The following is a 16,860-nucleotide window of genomic DNA, read 5'->3' as shown; positions in this document are numbered from 1 at the left end:
GCGAGGTCCCCACCTGTCTTGTTGCAGATATTGGATCTGATTTCAGAAGGATCAGGTTTGTCTTCAAGTAGAAGGCACATTCTCAGCGTAATGCTTATCATCCGTGCTGAGTGAGATAGAAGGGCAACTGATCCATGCCTATTCTGTGTGAGGAAAATATATACAAGTGTGTTGGGATGTTATCAAAGCCAATGCAGAGGGGAAAACAGATGTTGTTCCTTTTAAAGTACACAAAATGATCATATTTAGGTAAGTGTCAAATCCCTGTTATTGTGAAATTGCCTAGCGTTAAAGGGCTTATTCTCAAGTATACCCCAGAGTGGAGCAGCTGAATAATTACCCCTGAATTTTCAGGTACTGAACACCTGCTCCAGGTCTTCCTGCAGGCAATTAAAAAGAAAATAGATGTCTGATGAAGGTTTTTTTCCCCGTACTCTATTGTTTTAATTTCCCCGGTGACTCTGCAGTAACATCCTATCCGGCCTAAGAGCTGCTGTCACCTGCATTGTTTCGATGATGTCCTTATAAGACCAGAATGGAAAGGCCATATATAATTTTAATGGGGAGGGGAGGATCCTGACATGATTCTGATTTCTCAGAATAACAGAAGTAGACCAGATGGGAATTGGGATGGTCCTGGAGATACTGTGGGAGACCGTAATCTATCTAGGAATTTCTCATTAAGACTATGAGGCAAAGGGTGAGTGCTCATTGAGTGAACCTGGCATGGTTCTGACTCTGGTTGAGTCAGCCTCCTCTTAACTTCCCCAGCATCACAAGATCCTCTCTTTGTATGTATCACCCTCTAAAACCAGGGCCTTGGCATATCAGAGTTCAGTCTTGCCTAGCATCACATCGCTGAGAGACTGTTTGCTGAATTGCACTGTAGGACAATAGCACAATCATCTGCATCTTGTCTGACGATCCCGGTAGCGTCCAAGCTCTATTCAAGAGTGGGCTCTTCTGCTGCCCACACCCAAATAGTGTCTGGAATAGTCTGTGGCCAAAATGTTGGCTCCTAAATAATTAGTGAAGGGAGAAATAAATATTTTGGTGTAAGGTCTCAAGTAAAACCGTGATCTTTTTAGACACATCACTACATGAGTACATATAGGAACAGTTTAGATATCTGATAGCCATCTTGGATTAGTAGGACAAGAAATTATGAAGAAGTGACTGGGCTTCTCGGAGGGGAATAAACCATTCGAGTTAGGTTTGGGGTTTCTTCCAATTTATTTTGCTGAGGCTGAAACAAAGACCTTGAATCATGAAGGTGGTGTGTCCCTATCAATACTGCTAATTGGAATACCATGTAAGTTTCATCTGAAATGTGACTCAGCTACTCATTTTTATCAAATAGTCCATCTAGACCAATAAGCAACAGGACACCGGGGATGGGAATGGTGTAATCCAGCTAATGCTGATGCATTATTCATACCTGTTTGATTAATGGTCGTCTTTGAAATCCTATCTTCATCATCACGACAGCTGTGTATTGATAACCTCTATGCCTTCAACTATGAGCTCAACAAGGCTAGGCTTCCTTCCTCAGAAGCAGAAATAAATGTTGAAAACTGAGCAATTCCCTGAGAACTTTGAGCAACGTCCATTCTTTCTTACCAAGTCTCATTTAAGAAAGGTAAAATGGCTGAAAAGTTTGATCAAGAGAAGTTGGCACCATTTTGTTGGTAACCAAGCCAGGCTTGTGTTTTCATTAGGTATTTCTTTCCTGCCTTACAATCTCAAGTTCATTCAGTTTTTTTGAGAACATACCACTCCTACATGGTAAGACTGGATGCTGCTGATAGTGTATAATCCATTATTTAGCTAGGGATGCCTTCCTGTCATTGTTAAGCCAAGTTTAAAACATGGATCAATGCAGATCCAAAGACAGTGGAAAATTAATCCTTGTAAGAAAGTAACACTTCCTTTTCTCAAGATCATCAAAAACCTGCTAAGGTCACTCTGGCTTAGCCACAGCCTCTTCTCTGGGATGGAGATTAGGGATTAAGGATAAACTTATTTTTAAGGATAAACTTATCATTTAAGAGTTTCTAAGAATTTCCAGATAAACATGAGGAATGTTTAGCTCAATGTCAAGCATTTGCCTAATCTCCAGATGCCCCTGTTTATTGTTTATCAAGTATACTGCCAACATCAGTTCATCCACCACTCAAATCCTTTTAGAACAAGATGTAAAATTGTTCCCACTGTACCACCTTTCAACAAGAATGGTGCTGCTTTTCTTATACTTAAAAGTCAATCAGGTTATGAAGTTTTGTTTCATAGGCAACTACAGTGGGTGCAGAAGAGAGAACTTTGACATTTGCCTTTGAGAGAAGGCAAATATTTCCAGTTAGAGCATGTGCCCTCCCCTGCTGTCTCCTTACCAATGATGGATGTCTTATGCTGGAGCCAGGTGAACCACACATCCATGTCCACAATGGAGTCTTGTCTTTATAGCTTCTCAGCCAGATCCAGCCAAACTGAGGATGGACAGCAGGGCTCAAAGGCTGAATGCAGTGCTGATCTCTACTTCAGTCTGCTGTTGTAAGGGACAGTGTGTTCTAAACTAACTCTAACTGAGAACAACTATAATAAAAGGACCTTATTCTCTACCATACAGATTTTGAAACAGCAGCTTTGTAGAATCGATTTCAGGTTGAGCATCCTGTATCCCCAGTTGCTTAGGACAAGCTGTGTTTCAGATTTTGAAATCTTTGCAGATAGATCGTGAGGTAAAGATGCTAGAAAGCAGGTCTAAACATAAAGCTCATTTATATTTGATATATAGCATATGCATATAGTCCAAAGGTAATTTTAGATAATAATTTTAATTTGCTTGTACTTTATGAGCAGGCGCATGATATAAGATGTAAAGTCTTCCATGTGCCCACATCGTCGGGGCTCAATTCAAGAACTTTGAGATGTTGCTGCATTTCAGGGAAGGAATGGCCAACCCCAACTTGCTCACTGAAAGCCAAGTTAATGGCAACACATGGAGTGTTCGAGTACACTTGCATGAGTGGTCCTTGATTTAATTATCAGGGACACTGATGAAAATACCATAACATTTCAGGGTGTTTTCTGAAGGTATGTATGTATACTCACGTGTAGAAGCCAGAGGCCAGCTTCCAGTACTTTCTTTTACCTGATACCACCTTAAGTTTGGAGGATGTTGCTCTTCCAGCTAGGCTAGCTGGCAACCAAGCTCCCAGGTCCTCCTGTTTCTACCACCCCAGTGCTATGGTTGAAAATGCATGTACAGCTTGCAGGGGATAGGACCTCAAGTCCTCATGCATACACAGCAAGTACGTTACTCACTGAGCCATCTCTTTGGCACTTTAAAGATATTTTCTATTTCTGCTTGCAATTTTGTACTAAAAATTTCCCCCAGGTTATAAAAAGTTTAGAGCACAAATCTATATGGGCAAGAAAAAGCAGAACCACACCAGCCCTAAGATGAACTAAAGTCTTTTAGCTTAATACTTATACAATTTTGTCAAGTAAAATAATGATAGGGAGGTACTTGTCAAGATAGGATTTACCAAAATCATGTGCTAAAGACTTGATTTAGGTATTGACATATTTAGTACCAAGATAGATAAATCTAATCCTTTTCTGTGGAGGAGAGGACCTTACTTATAAATCTTTTTTTTTCTTCTCAGAAACCCCTAATGCAATACATGGTTCCTTTCTATAAAATGATTTCCAAACATCTTCCTGGTCTCATATGCCACTCGGAGCACATGTCACAGAGTCACGCCTGGCTATGATAAAAGGTCCCTGGAGCAAGCCCGCCTGCCTTGCTGTCAGTCTGTGGCTGACCGATGCAGGAGTATTTAACTTATCCTGTGGACAGCTGCCCAACTCCACCTTCAGTTGAACAGATATGCCTTTGGTTATCAGGACAATGTCATACAACTTTCCATACACTTCCTTCAACTCCTGTGAGTTCTTCAGTGTTACCATGAAGCACACGTCCAGGAGGGCTAGTTTTCTAAGACACTGTCATCTCAAGGGAAGTCACACAGAGGAGAACCTAACCTGTTCCCTCACACTACTAATCCTACTGGAAGTGGAATTACAATACTTTGTCTCTCTCCTTTGTCTTCCTCCAATGTTTGCCTTGCTTTCTCTCCAACCTGTGACTGCACCAAATGGGCCCTGTGAGTCAGAGCCCAGGAAGGCTCAGTGGCAGCATTTGATCTGTACCTGGCTAGGAAGACCTGAGCCACTAATCATGAAATCTCACTGATTTCAGACTGTCTACCCACAAATGGCCAAACAAGGGTCTCTTTAGCACAGTCATTGGAGTACAATCCAATGAGGATACATGAGAGGTATTGGAAGCAGAAATGTGGTATGCTGCTTGTATTTGGAGGTTGAAAACTAGTTATTCCAAAGGATCTGCAGATTACCCTCATGATTAGATATACCCCTGAATACTGGCCTGCCTAGCATACTCACAAACAAGGAAGGAAATTTCCATCTAATGCAACTAGAGCATTAGAAATTAACAGTTTCATTTAATGAGAATTTACCATATTGTTAGAGCTATCATTAGGAAGTCACTGAATTAATTAACATATCAGTGATCAGAAAATAAACCAACAGCATCTTATTAAGGAGGGGCGTGCTGCACCAACAGCTTGTTGTAACCACTGGTTACTTGTGACCCAAACATAATTATTAAATTGCCACTCACTGTGGGTCAGGCCCAGTGCTGTGAGCTTCATCTCCCAGGCCGGCTTGAGCTTGTGAGCAAAGAAAGGCCAGCAAGCCCAGGGTGATGCTTCTAGATAAAGGTAGACTAGGGATTTGCATATGTGCCTGCGTTCTTAACCATCTTACACACAACAGATCAGGGCAGTGCCCACCTGAACCTAAAGCCAAGCTCCCCACGCTGATATAGGGACTGCTGCCTGTCACATTTCCACATTCACCTTCTTTCTTCCCATTTACAAGGCTTTGACACACTGTCCTGGGACCTCTGTGCCCTGTTTTTCTGCTTTGAAGGTTTGAAGGCATCAGTGCTGTTGGGCACCTCATCTTTCATGAGGGGAAGGCTTTCTCCACAGAGGCTGCCGTGCCTTTCTCATACCCTCAAAAGATGCCTCTTGGAAGTGGCTCTCATAGAGTATACTGAAGATGCCATCTCAGAGCCATTCCTACCCTCCTGGTTACCCAGCAAAAACTAAAAATCAGACCAAAAAGCTGGCCGGATAACTTGTCAGCCGGAAGCCCCTCCAACTGGCCCCAGCTGCACCAACCCTACCTGAGTCACTGGCAGAGTGAGTGGCCGGGTGAGGAGGCTCGGAAACCACTCACAGAGAGCCAGAAGCATCCTCTCAGAATTCCCAAGATTTTCAAAGTTCCGATTTCATTTGGAAGTGCAGACTAATTGGCACAAACAATAACGTTGCCTGTCACCGTGGGTCCCAGCATTGGGTTCAGTTTGCTATTTTATCTTATTTAATTTGCAGGAACAGTAGCTGAAACTAATTTTCGACTGTAAATATCGCAGCTGTTGTAGAAAGCATTAATTGCACACTATCACGTTACTCTCCTTCTCGGATCAATTTATGCGTAATCTGTTTGCAAGTTCTACGCCTGTGCATATTAAGGGGCACAGCGTGAGATGATCTAGCCCAACATGCTAGAAACATTTGTACCGAAGTGGCTGGAACATTCGGGGTGTGGAAATATTATTGTTCGTGGCAGACATTGAAAGAATGCTTTTTAAAAGCCCTACCCCTGCGGTCCTGACGCTGACTGAAATATGGGTAATTTTTCTTGGGGAGGATCAATAAAATAACTATTTTCAAAATGACTTTATATTGACTGAGAGGTCAGAAATGCCCAGGGCATTGATCCCATGTCCATAATCACTTTTTGTTTGGTAAGTTAACTGGCTCTACACAGTCGAATGCAAAGAAATCCAGTTTATCATTTAAACCAAATATTTTCAAAGCATTCGACACGCTCCCAGCTCCCCTTTCCTGCTGGAATCTCACAGAGAAGGTTTTTCTTTGTGTAGGAAGTGGGCCTCTACAGGATGAACAGCCAGGACAAGCTAGGCCTCACTGTGTGCTACCGGACGGATGACGAAGACGACATTGGGATTTATATAAGCGAGGTATGAAAGCTAAGGTCTGAAAATTAACCTCTCAAAGCCAAAGTGGTTAGGTTTTGTTTTGCTTTGTATTTGTTTAGAAACCCTAGACCTAGCTCCCCAAGAGAATCTTTGGAAAGATACAGGATGCACGCCCCCCTCCATCACACTCCACAGAGTTACATCTTTACGCAGGGGTTAAGTTCTAATGTTGGTACATAAGGCAAAATTACCCTTGAGAAGCTGCAAACCAACCATAAAATGGAGTCGTTTCCATGGTCTGCGTGCTCAGCCCCGAGGGAAGAGCAGCCTCACACTTCCCCAACTCAAGTGTAATGGGAGGCAGAGAGACTGTTATCTTTTAAAGTCTCTCTCCGTCTTCCCTGTCATAGCATACACAGTCATATACATCAAACGTAACTTACGTAGACTTATCAAAGTACACAGATGAAAGACGTAGCGATCTTTCTAGAAGAGATGGAGTGGAGAAATTGACTTCACTATGAATACTTTCCTATGCATGCGCAGCCCTTCCTTGTGCTTGCAGAAAACCAATTTCCCAAAGAAATCAAATCTGTCTCTATGGGCTGGGCTAAGAGCCATATCTGCTAAAGACTGCACAGTCAACTCATTGGATAAGCACCACCCACCAAGCTTTGCATGTCACGTCAGCATGTTTTAAGTCACCCCTGTCATCCTCGGTCCCACTCGTCCCAGTTATACATCTCACTTTTAAAGCTGTCTTCCAAAATTTGATAACAAGATTTGGTATGGAAGCCATCAAGGTAGGGCTGCCAGGCAGCACACCTATGGGTGTCCTGTCACCTAATCCGTGTCTCTGACTTGCTTCTAGTTATTCTCACGTTTGCCTCTTCACCAGCTCAGCTCTACAGGTCCGAGCCCAGTCCTCGGGCATGGTACTGCAAGCCGAGTTCTGAGAGTCCCTGGGAAGCTTAAAACAGATAGTTCATTTCTCCCTGTGCGCAATGCTAGGTCCTATTTGTAAATCTGTTCAGTAAAGAAAGGCAAGGACGTGTGTGATAATGTGTTAACAACAGCCTTTCGAAAGTACCTGTGTTCATGCTGAGGCTGTCTACTGTGTATTTCAGATTGACCCTAACAGCATCGCAGCCAAGGACGGACGGATCCGCGAAGGAGACCGCATCATCCAGGTGGGTGCACGGTCCACGGATGCACATCTTCAGCACAGAAGCGAGTTCCGCAAATAGCTCTCAGGTTGAAAATGCAGGAGAGGTTTAAGAACAGGAACCGGGGAGTTCAGAAAGACCAGGAATTCAGTCAGACTAACCATGTTAGATTAGTGAATGATACTAATTAGCTAGTCTGTTCTAAAGGTGACATCTTTACCTTGAACCCTGTATAAGAGCGCTTACTTCTTTCCTCCAGCTGTAATCATTTTGGGGGAGATGAGGGGGGAGATGTTCATGGATTCCAGCTTGGCATCAAACTCACTTCGTAAAGATGAACCTGAACTTCTGGTCTCCTGTCTCCACCTCCTGCACACCTGGTTTGATACAGTGCTGAGGAGGAAGCCAGGCCATCATTGGTGCTATGCAAGCGTCCTATCATTTGATGTCTATCAGCCCCATGGCTTTTTGTGGGGCCACAGAGCCTTGGCTTCATTCTGTCCCACGGGCTTCTCTTTCTGGCTCTTCTCAGTCTTAGTTTCATCTTTCTAATCTACCAGTTCATTTTCCCCATTTCACAAGCCACCATGTATAGTTTTGGTTTCCCACCACACTCTATATTGTTTCTCTGCCTTTAGTGAGAGCATTGAGGGTCTTTCCCTAGGAAAGAAACCCAGACCATCACACCTGAGGGCTGTGGCCCTCAGCATACGTTTTGCTGCTACAGTTGACTGAGAACCATAACCATTGAAAACAGGAAGTGGAAGTAATAAAAGGAGTCCCCAGCACCCTGCCTGGGTTACACACACACCCTTCCCCGTATCCCTGTGTTGTCAGGCTGGATGATGACAACCAGCAGTGTCTCCCGCTTTGCCACCTCTTGGTTCTTTGACATAGAGTGGCAAAGTCAGATGAAGGGCTCGACTTCCAAGTCAGCAGGTCTGCCGTGGTGTCCCTGGAGGAATATCAGCCCAGGAACGAAAATGTGCAGAACTCAAAGTTGCTGAGCCAGGCAGGCAGATGTCCTGCCAGCGGGTTCACACTGCCCGTCGGTGTGAAGGTGAGAGCCATTTCTACTTGGCTTACCACCCAGCCTGCTAGACTGGGCACAGGCGGCCCATGGATCCACGGCAGGTCCCTCTCTGCTGCCCACTCACTCTCCCTCCCAGCAGGCACCCTCTGCTTTTCTCCCCTATTGTAAACAGGAAGTGCCCGTGTTATATAGTCCCTATGTATTCTCCTGTCCAAACGCGATGTCAGATTCCAGGGCTCAGATGTGGCCTGAGCATCAGGGGTTTTCTGGATCATATCCTGGATCCCTCCACAATATTTCAGCCTCCGGCTAAGCAAGACCCTTCTCTCCAGAAGTCAGCGTTCTTTAAAAGCTAAATGGAATCCATGTTATAAGTGTGAGTGGTGAGTCCTGAAGCACCATGGGACACTTCTGCTCCACGCAGCGTTTCCCTTGCTACCCACCCCTACCCTCCCTTTTACTTTCAGATTAATGGCATAGAAGTACAGAACCGTGAAGAGGCCGTGGCTCTTCTAACCAGTGAAGAAAATAAGAACTTTTCATTGCTGATTGCAAGGCCTGAGCTCCAGGTAAGTCAACGTCCAGTGAATTAAGTTAGACTTTTTTTTTTAAATAATCAAAACCAAGTCCCTAGCCCTGCAAAGCAATGTCAGAGTATATCTGAGCTTAAAGGTGCATACCGCCTTGAGTTTGAATTTACTGCAACTTGGGATCCATTCAAAGGTTTAGCCAACCTGACGGGCCCTACCCACCTCAGGTTGACTAATAAAAGAATCATTGCAGGATTGACAGATGCCCCTTCCAGCCTGGATCTAAGTCCCACTTATTAGTACATTGAAGGCATATTAATGTGAATGGAATAGTCTTTCAAATAGTAACTAACTGCATTAACCACTAAGTCTGGATACAAAGTATCAAATCAGGGGTGGAGGAATGGTATTAGAAGCTTCCCCAGTGTGGGGTAGGGTGGAGTTCCATCAGTCAGACGATGAAGTCCTTTCCACGTCTATAGACTGTGGTTTGTTGACTCTTGGAAAGAGCCCTACAATTCTTCTTTCTGATGTAATGTCCTTTCTGGAAGGAAAGCTCCTTGCTGTGACAAAATAGTCTCCAAGCAGCTTCGGGGAGGAAGGGCTTACTCTGATTCAGTTTGAGGGTAGAATCAGGCCAGCGTGGCAGAAAGGCTAAGCGGGGTATGGAGCGACTGTCTGCACTGTGTTCAGTCATGAAGCAGAGAAATGAATCCACTGTTCTACTTGATTTCTCCTGTTTAATGACCAAATTAAAAGGCGCCCCTCCCTCTTCAGCTAAACCTTTCTGGAATCACTCAGAGAGAGACACCCATAGATGTGTATCCATGGTGATTCTAAGTTCAGGGTGATAACAGAGACTCTCACGTGCGTGTCACTCTTCTCCTAGCTGGATGAGGGCTGGATGGACGACGACAGGAACGACTTTCTGGATGATTTACACATGGACATGCTGGAGGAGCAGCATCACCAGGCCATGCAGTTCACAGCCAGTGTGCTGCAACAGGTAAACCCTGCGGCAGCCCCCACGCCACCCCAGCGAAGGAGAACGAGCGTCTTCCAAGATGCTGGGGGCCATCGGAAAACTCCCTCGGGAGAGCTTTTCTGTTTGAGCCTGAGGGGAATGAATGCAAGCTGATAAATTCCCTCACCAAGCTCTTCCCTGGAAATGGCTACATGGTTACTAGTGAATTCCAAACTCAAAGCAACCAGTCTCCCAGGTGCTGGGATTACAGGTACCCACCACCTCACCTAGGTTATAAAGCTTTTATGGCTTAAAAAACACAAAGCGGAGACATTGCTACTACTCCGTTGGTGTGTACTCGGAAAATACAATTAATTCACACCTTTGAAAGCAAAGCAATTCTATGATTAACCTGAGCTGCTCAGAGCCCTGCAGCTCCCTCCTGCGCCACTGTCAGAGTCCTAATTACCCATTTACTGAGTCTCTTAGGAGTACTTACACATTCTTCCTATTTACGAGTTCCTTTACTATTTGGTTATTATCTTCCCCATTTTATAGATTGAAAAAAGTGAGGGTACGGGTCTGGCCCAGACTCATAGAGATAGGGCTGGCCACTTCCTGGGCCCTAGGTCCCTCAAATGCTGCGAGTCAGCCTTAGGAACTTAGAGCTCAATCTAAACTGTCCTACACAAAAGATGACATTGGGTACTTCCTCCTCCCAACCCCTCCCACCACCCCCAAACCCTACCCCAGACTTCTCATGAACAGGTTGTTCTTGTCCCTTTCTCTGATATAGAAGAAGCATGAGGAAGACGGCGGGACCACAGACACAGCCACCATCTTATCCAATCAGCACGAGAAAGACAGTGGTGTGGGGCGAACGGATGAGAGCACCCGCAATGATGAAAGCTCAGAACAGGAGAATAACGGCGAAGATGCCACGGCCTCCTCCAACCCGCTGGCGGGCCAGAGGAAGCTGACCTGCAGCCAGGACACCCTGGGCAGTGGCGACCTGCCTTTCAGCAACGAGTCCTTCATCTCTGCAGACTGTACTGATGTGGACTACCTGGGCATCCCAGAGGATGAGTGTGAGCGTTTTCGCGAACTGCTGGAGCTCAAGTGCCAGGTGCAGAGCGCCAGTCCCTACAGCCTGTACTACCCCAACAGCCCGCTGGATGCCGCTGGCAAGAGTGACCCCGAGAGCGTGGACAAGGAGCTGGAGCTACTCAATGAGGAGTTGCGCAGCATCGAGCTGGAGTGCCTGAGCATCGTGCGCGCGCACAAGATGCAGCAGCTCAAGGAGCAGTACCGCGAGTCCTGGATGCTGCACCACAGTGGCTTCCGCAACTACAACACCAGTGTGGACGTGCGCCGCCATGAGCTCTCGGACATCACTGAGCTGCCGGAAAAGTCAGACAAGGATAGTTCAAGCGCCTACAACACTGGGGAGAGCTGCAGGAGTACCCCACTCACCCTGGAGATCTCTCCGGACAACTCGCTGCGGAGAGTGGCCGAGGGCAGTAGTGAAGGGGCCACAGCTAACATCGAAGCTTACAGGCCATCGCCCAAGAATCTGCTCGCCATCACCGAGGATCCTGAAGTAAGCCCTCCAAACTACAACCCTAGCGCCAAAGAGCTGGACCCTAGCCAGGCTTTGGAGATCAAAGAGCGCAGAGTTAGTGATGGCAGCAGGAGCCCCACAGGCAGCCCCAAGCTGGGCAGCGCCTACCTGCCCTCTTATCACCACTCCCCGTACAAACACGCGCACATCCCTGCTCACGCGCAACACTACCAGAGCTACATGCACCTGATCCAGCAGAAGTCGGCGGTGGAGTATGCGCAGAGCCAGATGAGCCTGGTGAGCATGTGCAAGGACTTGAACTCTTCCAACTCAGCGGAACCCAGGATGGAATGGAAAGTGAAGATCCGCAGTGACGGCACGCGCTACATCACCAAGAGGCCAGTGCGGGACCGGCTGCTACGCGAGCGTGCGCTGAAGATCCGCGAGGAGCGCAGTGGCCTGACCACGGATGACGACGCCATGAGCGAGATGAAGATGGGGCGCTACTGGAGCAAGGAGGAGCGCAAGCAGCATCTGGTGAAGGCCAAGGAGCAGAGGCGGAGGCGCGAGTTTATGATGCAGAGCAGGCTGGATTGTCTGAAGGAGCAGCAGGCCTCCGACGACAGGAAGGAAATGAACATCCTGGAACTGAGCCACAAAAAGATGATGAAGAAGAGGAACAAAAAGATTTTTGACAATTGGATGACTATCCAAGAACTCTTAACCCACGGCACAAAATCGCCAGATGGCACTAGGGTATACAATTCCTTCCTGTCGGTGACTACTGTATAACTCTCACTTGTGTACATACGAGAGACTACTACCGTTGGGGTAGACATCCCTGCCTCGTTCAATGCGGCAAGTTTTTGTATATATAAGCCCGGCCATCATGTTGATAGTCTAAATTTGCCACTCCTGCAACTTTGGGTGTCCCGGCTCTGTTTTCAGTGGAGGGAAAATACACCCTTACTCTCTTAGAAGGCAATATTAACAAGCAGCTTTTTTTCAAATAGCAATGGTAATTTTTTACTTGTTAACCTTTTTCATAAAGTGTTTAAATTTCCAAAAGATCTTTTATTAAGCATACTTTCACAGAATAATTTGTTTAAACTATATTCATATAAAAGAAGGTTAAACACGCTTTTTTTCTGCCTAAAACACAAAATGCAACTGCCAGTATGTATTTTTAATGGGACCCTATTTTGTAACGTCACTTCGCTGAATGTGTTTCATACAACTCACCATTCATTCATACAGCTTATATCAGTCGGGGTTTCGACACAACCCCATATAAAGTCTGGTTGGTGATTACACACACACACACACACACACACACACAAAACTCACAGCGTTTCTACTAGGGTTATCCATTTTTAACATTTTTATGGTTAAGGTTCCCAAGAAGAGTATCAAGGTTTTAACAGAAAAGAAAGCAAAATTTCCTGCAGCTCTGTGGACGCTTAAAGCATGTTTGCAAATATTGCCGCCTGTTGGAAGAATTTGCATGTACAGGGAAGTCGTGGGTGGAGACCGTTTGTGGAGTTTTAAGTGCTCATTGTTGTAGACCTTTGCTTTGTAGATTGGAAGGGACAGACTTAACCAAGCAAGTTCACACAATCATGATTAGTTGCAAACATCAAGTAAAATGAAGTTAAAATAAATTATTATTTTCTATTTGACACGTTTGGACATGGGTGTTTATTTTGCAGTGCCGATTTCCCGCCCCTTCTAGGTTTGTGTTACCTGCTACCTCTTAAGACTTTCAGACCGTCAGATTCCTCCATTCGGCCTAGAGACCGATGAAAAAGCAAGGACTGGCTGGTGGCAAAGAATGGGGACCAAATATACCACATCCTCCTGGGCTTCGGCTGCGCCTCCCAGGAAGCGTCAACCTAGCCCAGTATCCTGTGGATAGGAACTCTTGTGAGCAAGTGCATCTCTGCAGGGTTGTGTTTAAGAGGAAGGTGCTTTGGTTACTCAAACACTACTCTGCCCATCCTAGCAAACGTCTCGTCCAGCTTTCCATCTTGGATGTGTGTCTGTCCACCAGGCAATAGCTTTCTTGGCATCACAGAGGTCACTAAAGTAGCTGGGCTTGGAAACAGGGTCTCTTCCAGACTATTTCAACTGTCAAGATCTTGAGCGGAGGATTTGCTACCAGTGTTCCACAATTATGATGTTTACACCAATTTCAGCTATAATGCCCACTGAAAAATGAAACTAAAGATAAGATTAGGAAGGGCATCATTTTTATTTGCCGTCACGCCAGCCATCTGGTTTACTCATTGATTTAATTGAAATTTTGATTGAAATGGCAAGAAGGTGTCCTAGGCATCTCAGACAATGATTTCTTCCCACAGACCCCATTTGAGCCCAGATCTCTCCTTTGGGGCTGGAATTTTAAGACTAATTGCTAGTTATACTTGTAACAAAATGATTTAATGAAAATAAAACACTGAGAAAATGATTCATCACTAGTAAAGTATCTGTTTGCTACCTCTTCTAGAACCAGCCATCACTAAGATAATTCTGTCTACTGCGTAAGCCTAATCAGCTCTGCACAGTGAATCAAGTACACTTTGCAAAGAACGCTTTTGGGCTATAAAGTCCCAATAGTTCTCAGGTTTAGTTTTCAACAGAGAAGCATCCACAGCTCCCACACTGCCTTCTAGACCCAGCACTTAGATCTCCCATCCTCTAGAAAATATTTCACAGAATACAAACATCTGATACATTGCTATAAAGTACAGGAATGCATACTCTTGACCTTTATTTAGAATATAGCTTCTCTCCCATTTCTCTCATTAACAGCAAGAGCTGCATGCATGGCCCATGAACAGAAAGACTACTTAGGATGGAACCTAACAGGCACAACATGCCAAAGACTATTAAATAGGAGCCCTTCTCATCTGGCCTCATGAAATATCTCTACCTGTAGGGGCCAGCCTGCACACTTAGGAAAAACACCTTAAAGTTGCTGTTCTAGATTTCCAGCTACACGTCATGCTCAGGTGGTGCAGACTGGAATTTCTCTAAGGTATCAACTAAAATATAAAAAGCATGATAGTGACAATCAGAAGGAAACAGGAAGCAAGAAGTACAAGGTAGCTCATTAATAGCCAAGCTCCAATTGAGAACTCAGCGGCTGGTCCCAGACCTCTTAGCAGCTCCTACTCAGGGGACAGGTAGCGTGCATGTGCACAGTCAACTTCCATGCTTTTCATCCTGCACTCTCAACCAAAAACTGCAAGCATTTCACTAATTGATGCCCCAGAGTGAGTCTAAGGCAGGAAACATGAATCTACCATTTCTTATATGAACGTGTGCTCCCAAGGGCCTTGTGATACATACTTTCTGAGCTAGTGGGCAAATCCAGGGATGTCTCAGGGTAAGAGTGAGAACACTCTCCCAGCTCTATTGAGAAACCCCAGAGTCCATGTAAATAACATGTACTGTTACCAAGGTGTCTGTCTACTAGCCCTCTTGCCCGGCTTCTAGGACACATTTGGGAATCTGATAGAAGCCATGGGCCTCTCTTCAGGGGGGTTTGGGGGAAAGTACTTCTATAACATGTAAATTGCATACAGTTTTGGAGGTGTTACAGAGCCCTAGCTACCAGTCACTTTTACTCACATAAGAAGCCGGGGTTTGGATCAAAATATAAGCCGTATGGATTTGTGTTCCTCTTTGTGGTTGAATCCTGCAGAGCCCTTTGAGCTGAATCCCTACTTTGAATATCAAGGATGGCATTTTCCCTATGACAGCCACAGCCTTTGAAATCATTAAAATTCAGCTTAATCACTGGTCCCTACAATCTTAGGGGCATTATGCTAATGGTTTTGCTCACAGCTACTTAACTTTAGGAAGTGTGAGTACCTGCAAGCTCTTCTTCTTCAGTATAACCACTCTGCTGTCTGGATACCCCTGGCTTTAACTCTCTGTAGAGTGAGTCTTTGTTGAGTATACAGAACTACACCATTTAATCCACCAGCCACTAGCCACAACCAGCTACTAAATGGTAAATGTATGGTAAAAACCAAAGCATGAGGCCCTGGGTAGTATATCCAGCACTACCAAAAATCAGTGAATAAAATATGGTTGGTCTAAATGGAAATGCATTTCAAAAATATTATACTTTTTCAAAATCATACAAAGTTTTACAGTAATTTCTATGAGAAAAAAAATGCAGTAATTTCTAATGCAATTACAGTAACTTCACATATGTTGGGTTAAATAAAACACATTAGTTTCACTTTGCAAACGAAAACACAACAAAACTTTTAAATGCCATAGGTAGGGTCTGGGGAGATGGTTCAGTCTGTGAAATCCCCACTGACAGAACATCAGACCTCCAGTTCAGATCTCGAGTACCCACACAAAAGCTGGGCGCAGTGGCTCATGGCTATTACTGTAGAACTTGGTATGTGGGGATGGGGTTGGGAGGGAGGGGAGGGTGGCAGAGACAGGTGGAGCTCCGGTGCTCACTGGCCAACCTGTCTAGTCAGTCAGTGAGCTCTAAAATCAATGAGAGACCTTGTCTCAAAAATTAGCTTGGAAGCAATAGAGAAATGCACCCAATATCAACCAGTGGCCCTCACATGTGCTCCCATGCATACAAGCATGTACATACTACAAACACCCAAACTGTTTTTGTATGTGGTCCACATTCTATTTCTACTGAACATCACTGATACAGACGGTATTAGGTTGTGTGTGTGTAGAGAACTTACATCACTAAACTCTTGGGTCAGTTCTTCAAGATTAGTTAGGTTTTATCAACAATGTAAACTCACAATAAGAATTCTTCCTAGAAGCTGAAGGGGTTTACAGCCCCATGGGAAGAACAATGATGTCTGCCACCCAGACACCCCAGGACTCCCAGGGACTGAGCCATCAACCAAGGGGTACACATGATTCCAGTCAAAAATGTAGCAGAGGAATGAATGCCTTGTTAGGCATCAGTGGGAAGAGTGGTCCTTGGTCAGGTGAAGGCTTAATAGATGCCCCAACAAAGAGAAATCGAGGGGGGGTGGGAGTGGGTCAGGTGGAGGGGCATATACTTGGAGGCAGAGGTGGGAGGAGGGGTTGGAGGTTTTCGGGGAGGGGGAAACTGGGAAAGGTTTTACCATTTGAAATGTAAGTGAAGATTATATTCAATTATTTAAAAAAAAAAAAAAGGAAAAAAAATCTTCCTAAAGAGATGACTCCGCCATTAAGAGAACTTGCTGCTCTTACAGAGGACTGGCATTCAGTCCCAACATCCACCCACTTCAGATGACCCACACCCATCTGTAACTAGCTCCTACAAGGGATCGTGTACCCTTGTCTGGTCACTGCCGGCACCTACACTCACATGCACACAACCCCCAACATATACAGACATACACATGTGATCAAAACTTTAGAGCTTGAGAGAATTGGAATAAGAATATGGAATTTAGGATTGTTAAGAACATTGGCTGTTTTTCTAGAGGTCCCAGGTTTGATTCCCAGCACTCACATGGTAGCT

At 45.1% G+C, this 16,860-nt stretch overlaps 1 protein-coding gene across 1 annotated transcript in view; it reads left to right on the top strand.

Annotated features, from left to right (window-relative positions):
* Pdzrn3 (PDZ domain containing ring finger 3) overlaps nt 1–13,030 on the top strand; it is a 229,312-nt gene extending 216,282 nt beyond the window's left edge. Inside the window, exons 6-10 of the mRNA XM_052174441.1 lie at nt 6,041–6,139; nt 7,225–7,287; nt 8,764–8,865; nt 9,716–9,832; nt 10,587–13,030. Coding sequence (XP_052030401.1) covers nt 6,041–6,139; nt 7,225–7,287; nt 8,764–8,865; nt 9,716–9,832; nt 10,587–12,143 — 1,938 coding nt within the window. The 3' untranslated portion in view covers nt 12,144–13,030. The remainder of the gene's footprint in view (nt 1–6,040; nt 6,140–7,224; nt 7,288–8,763; nt 8,866–9,715; nt 9,833–10,586) is intronic.
* The last annotated feature ends 3,830 nt before the right edge of the window (nt 13,031–16,860 follow it).

This window comes from Apodemus sylvaticus, chromosome 2, assembly GCF_947179515.1.
Source record: "Apodemus sylvaticus chromosome 2, mApoSyl1.1, whole genome shotgun sequence".
NCBI classification, from domain to species: Eukaryota; Metazoa; Chordata; class Mammalia; order Rodentia; family Muridae; genus Apodemus; species Apodemus sylvaticus.
Note: the sequence above shows the minus strand (reverse complement) of the source record. Positions and strands in the feature narration are given on the sequence as shown.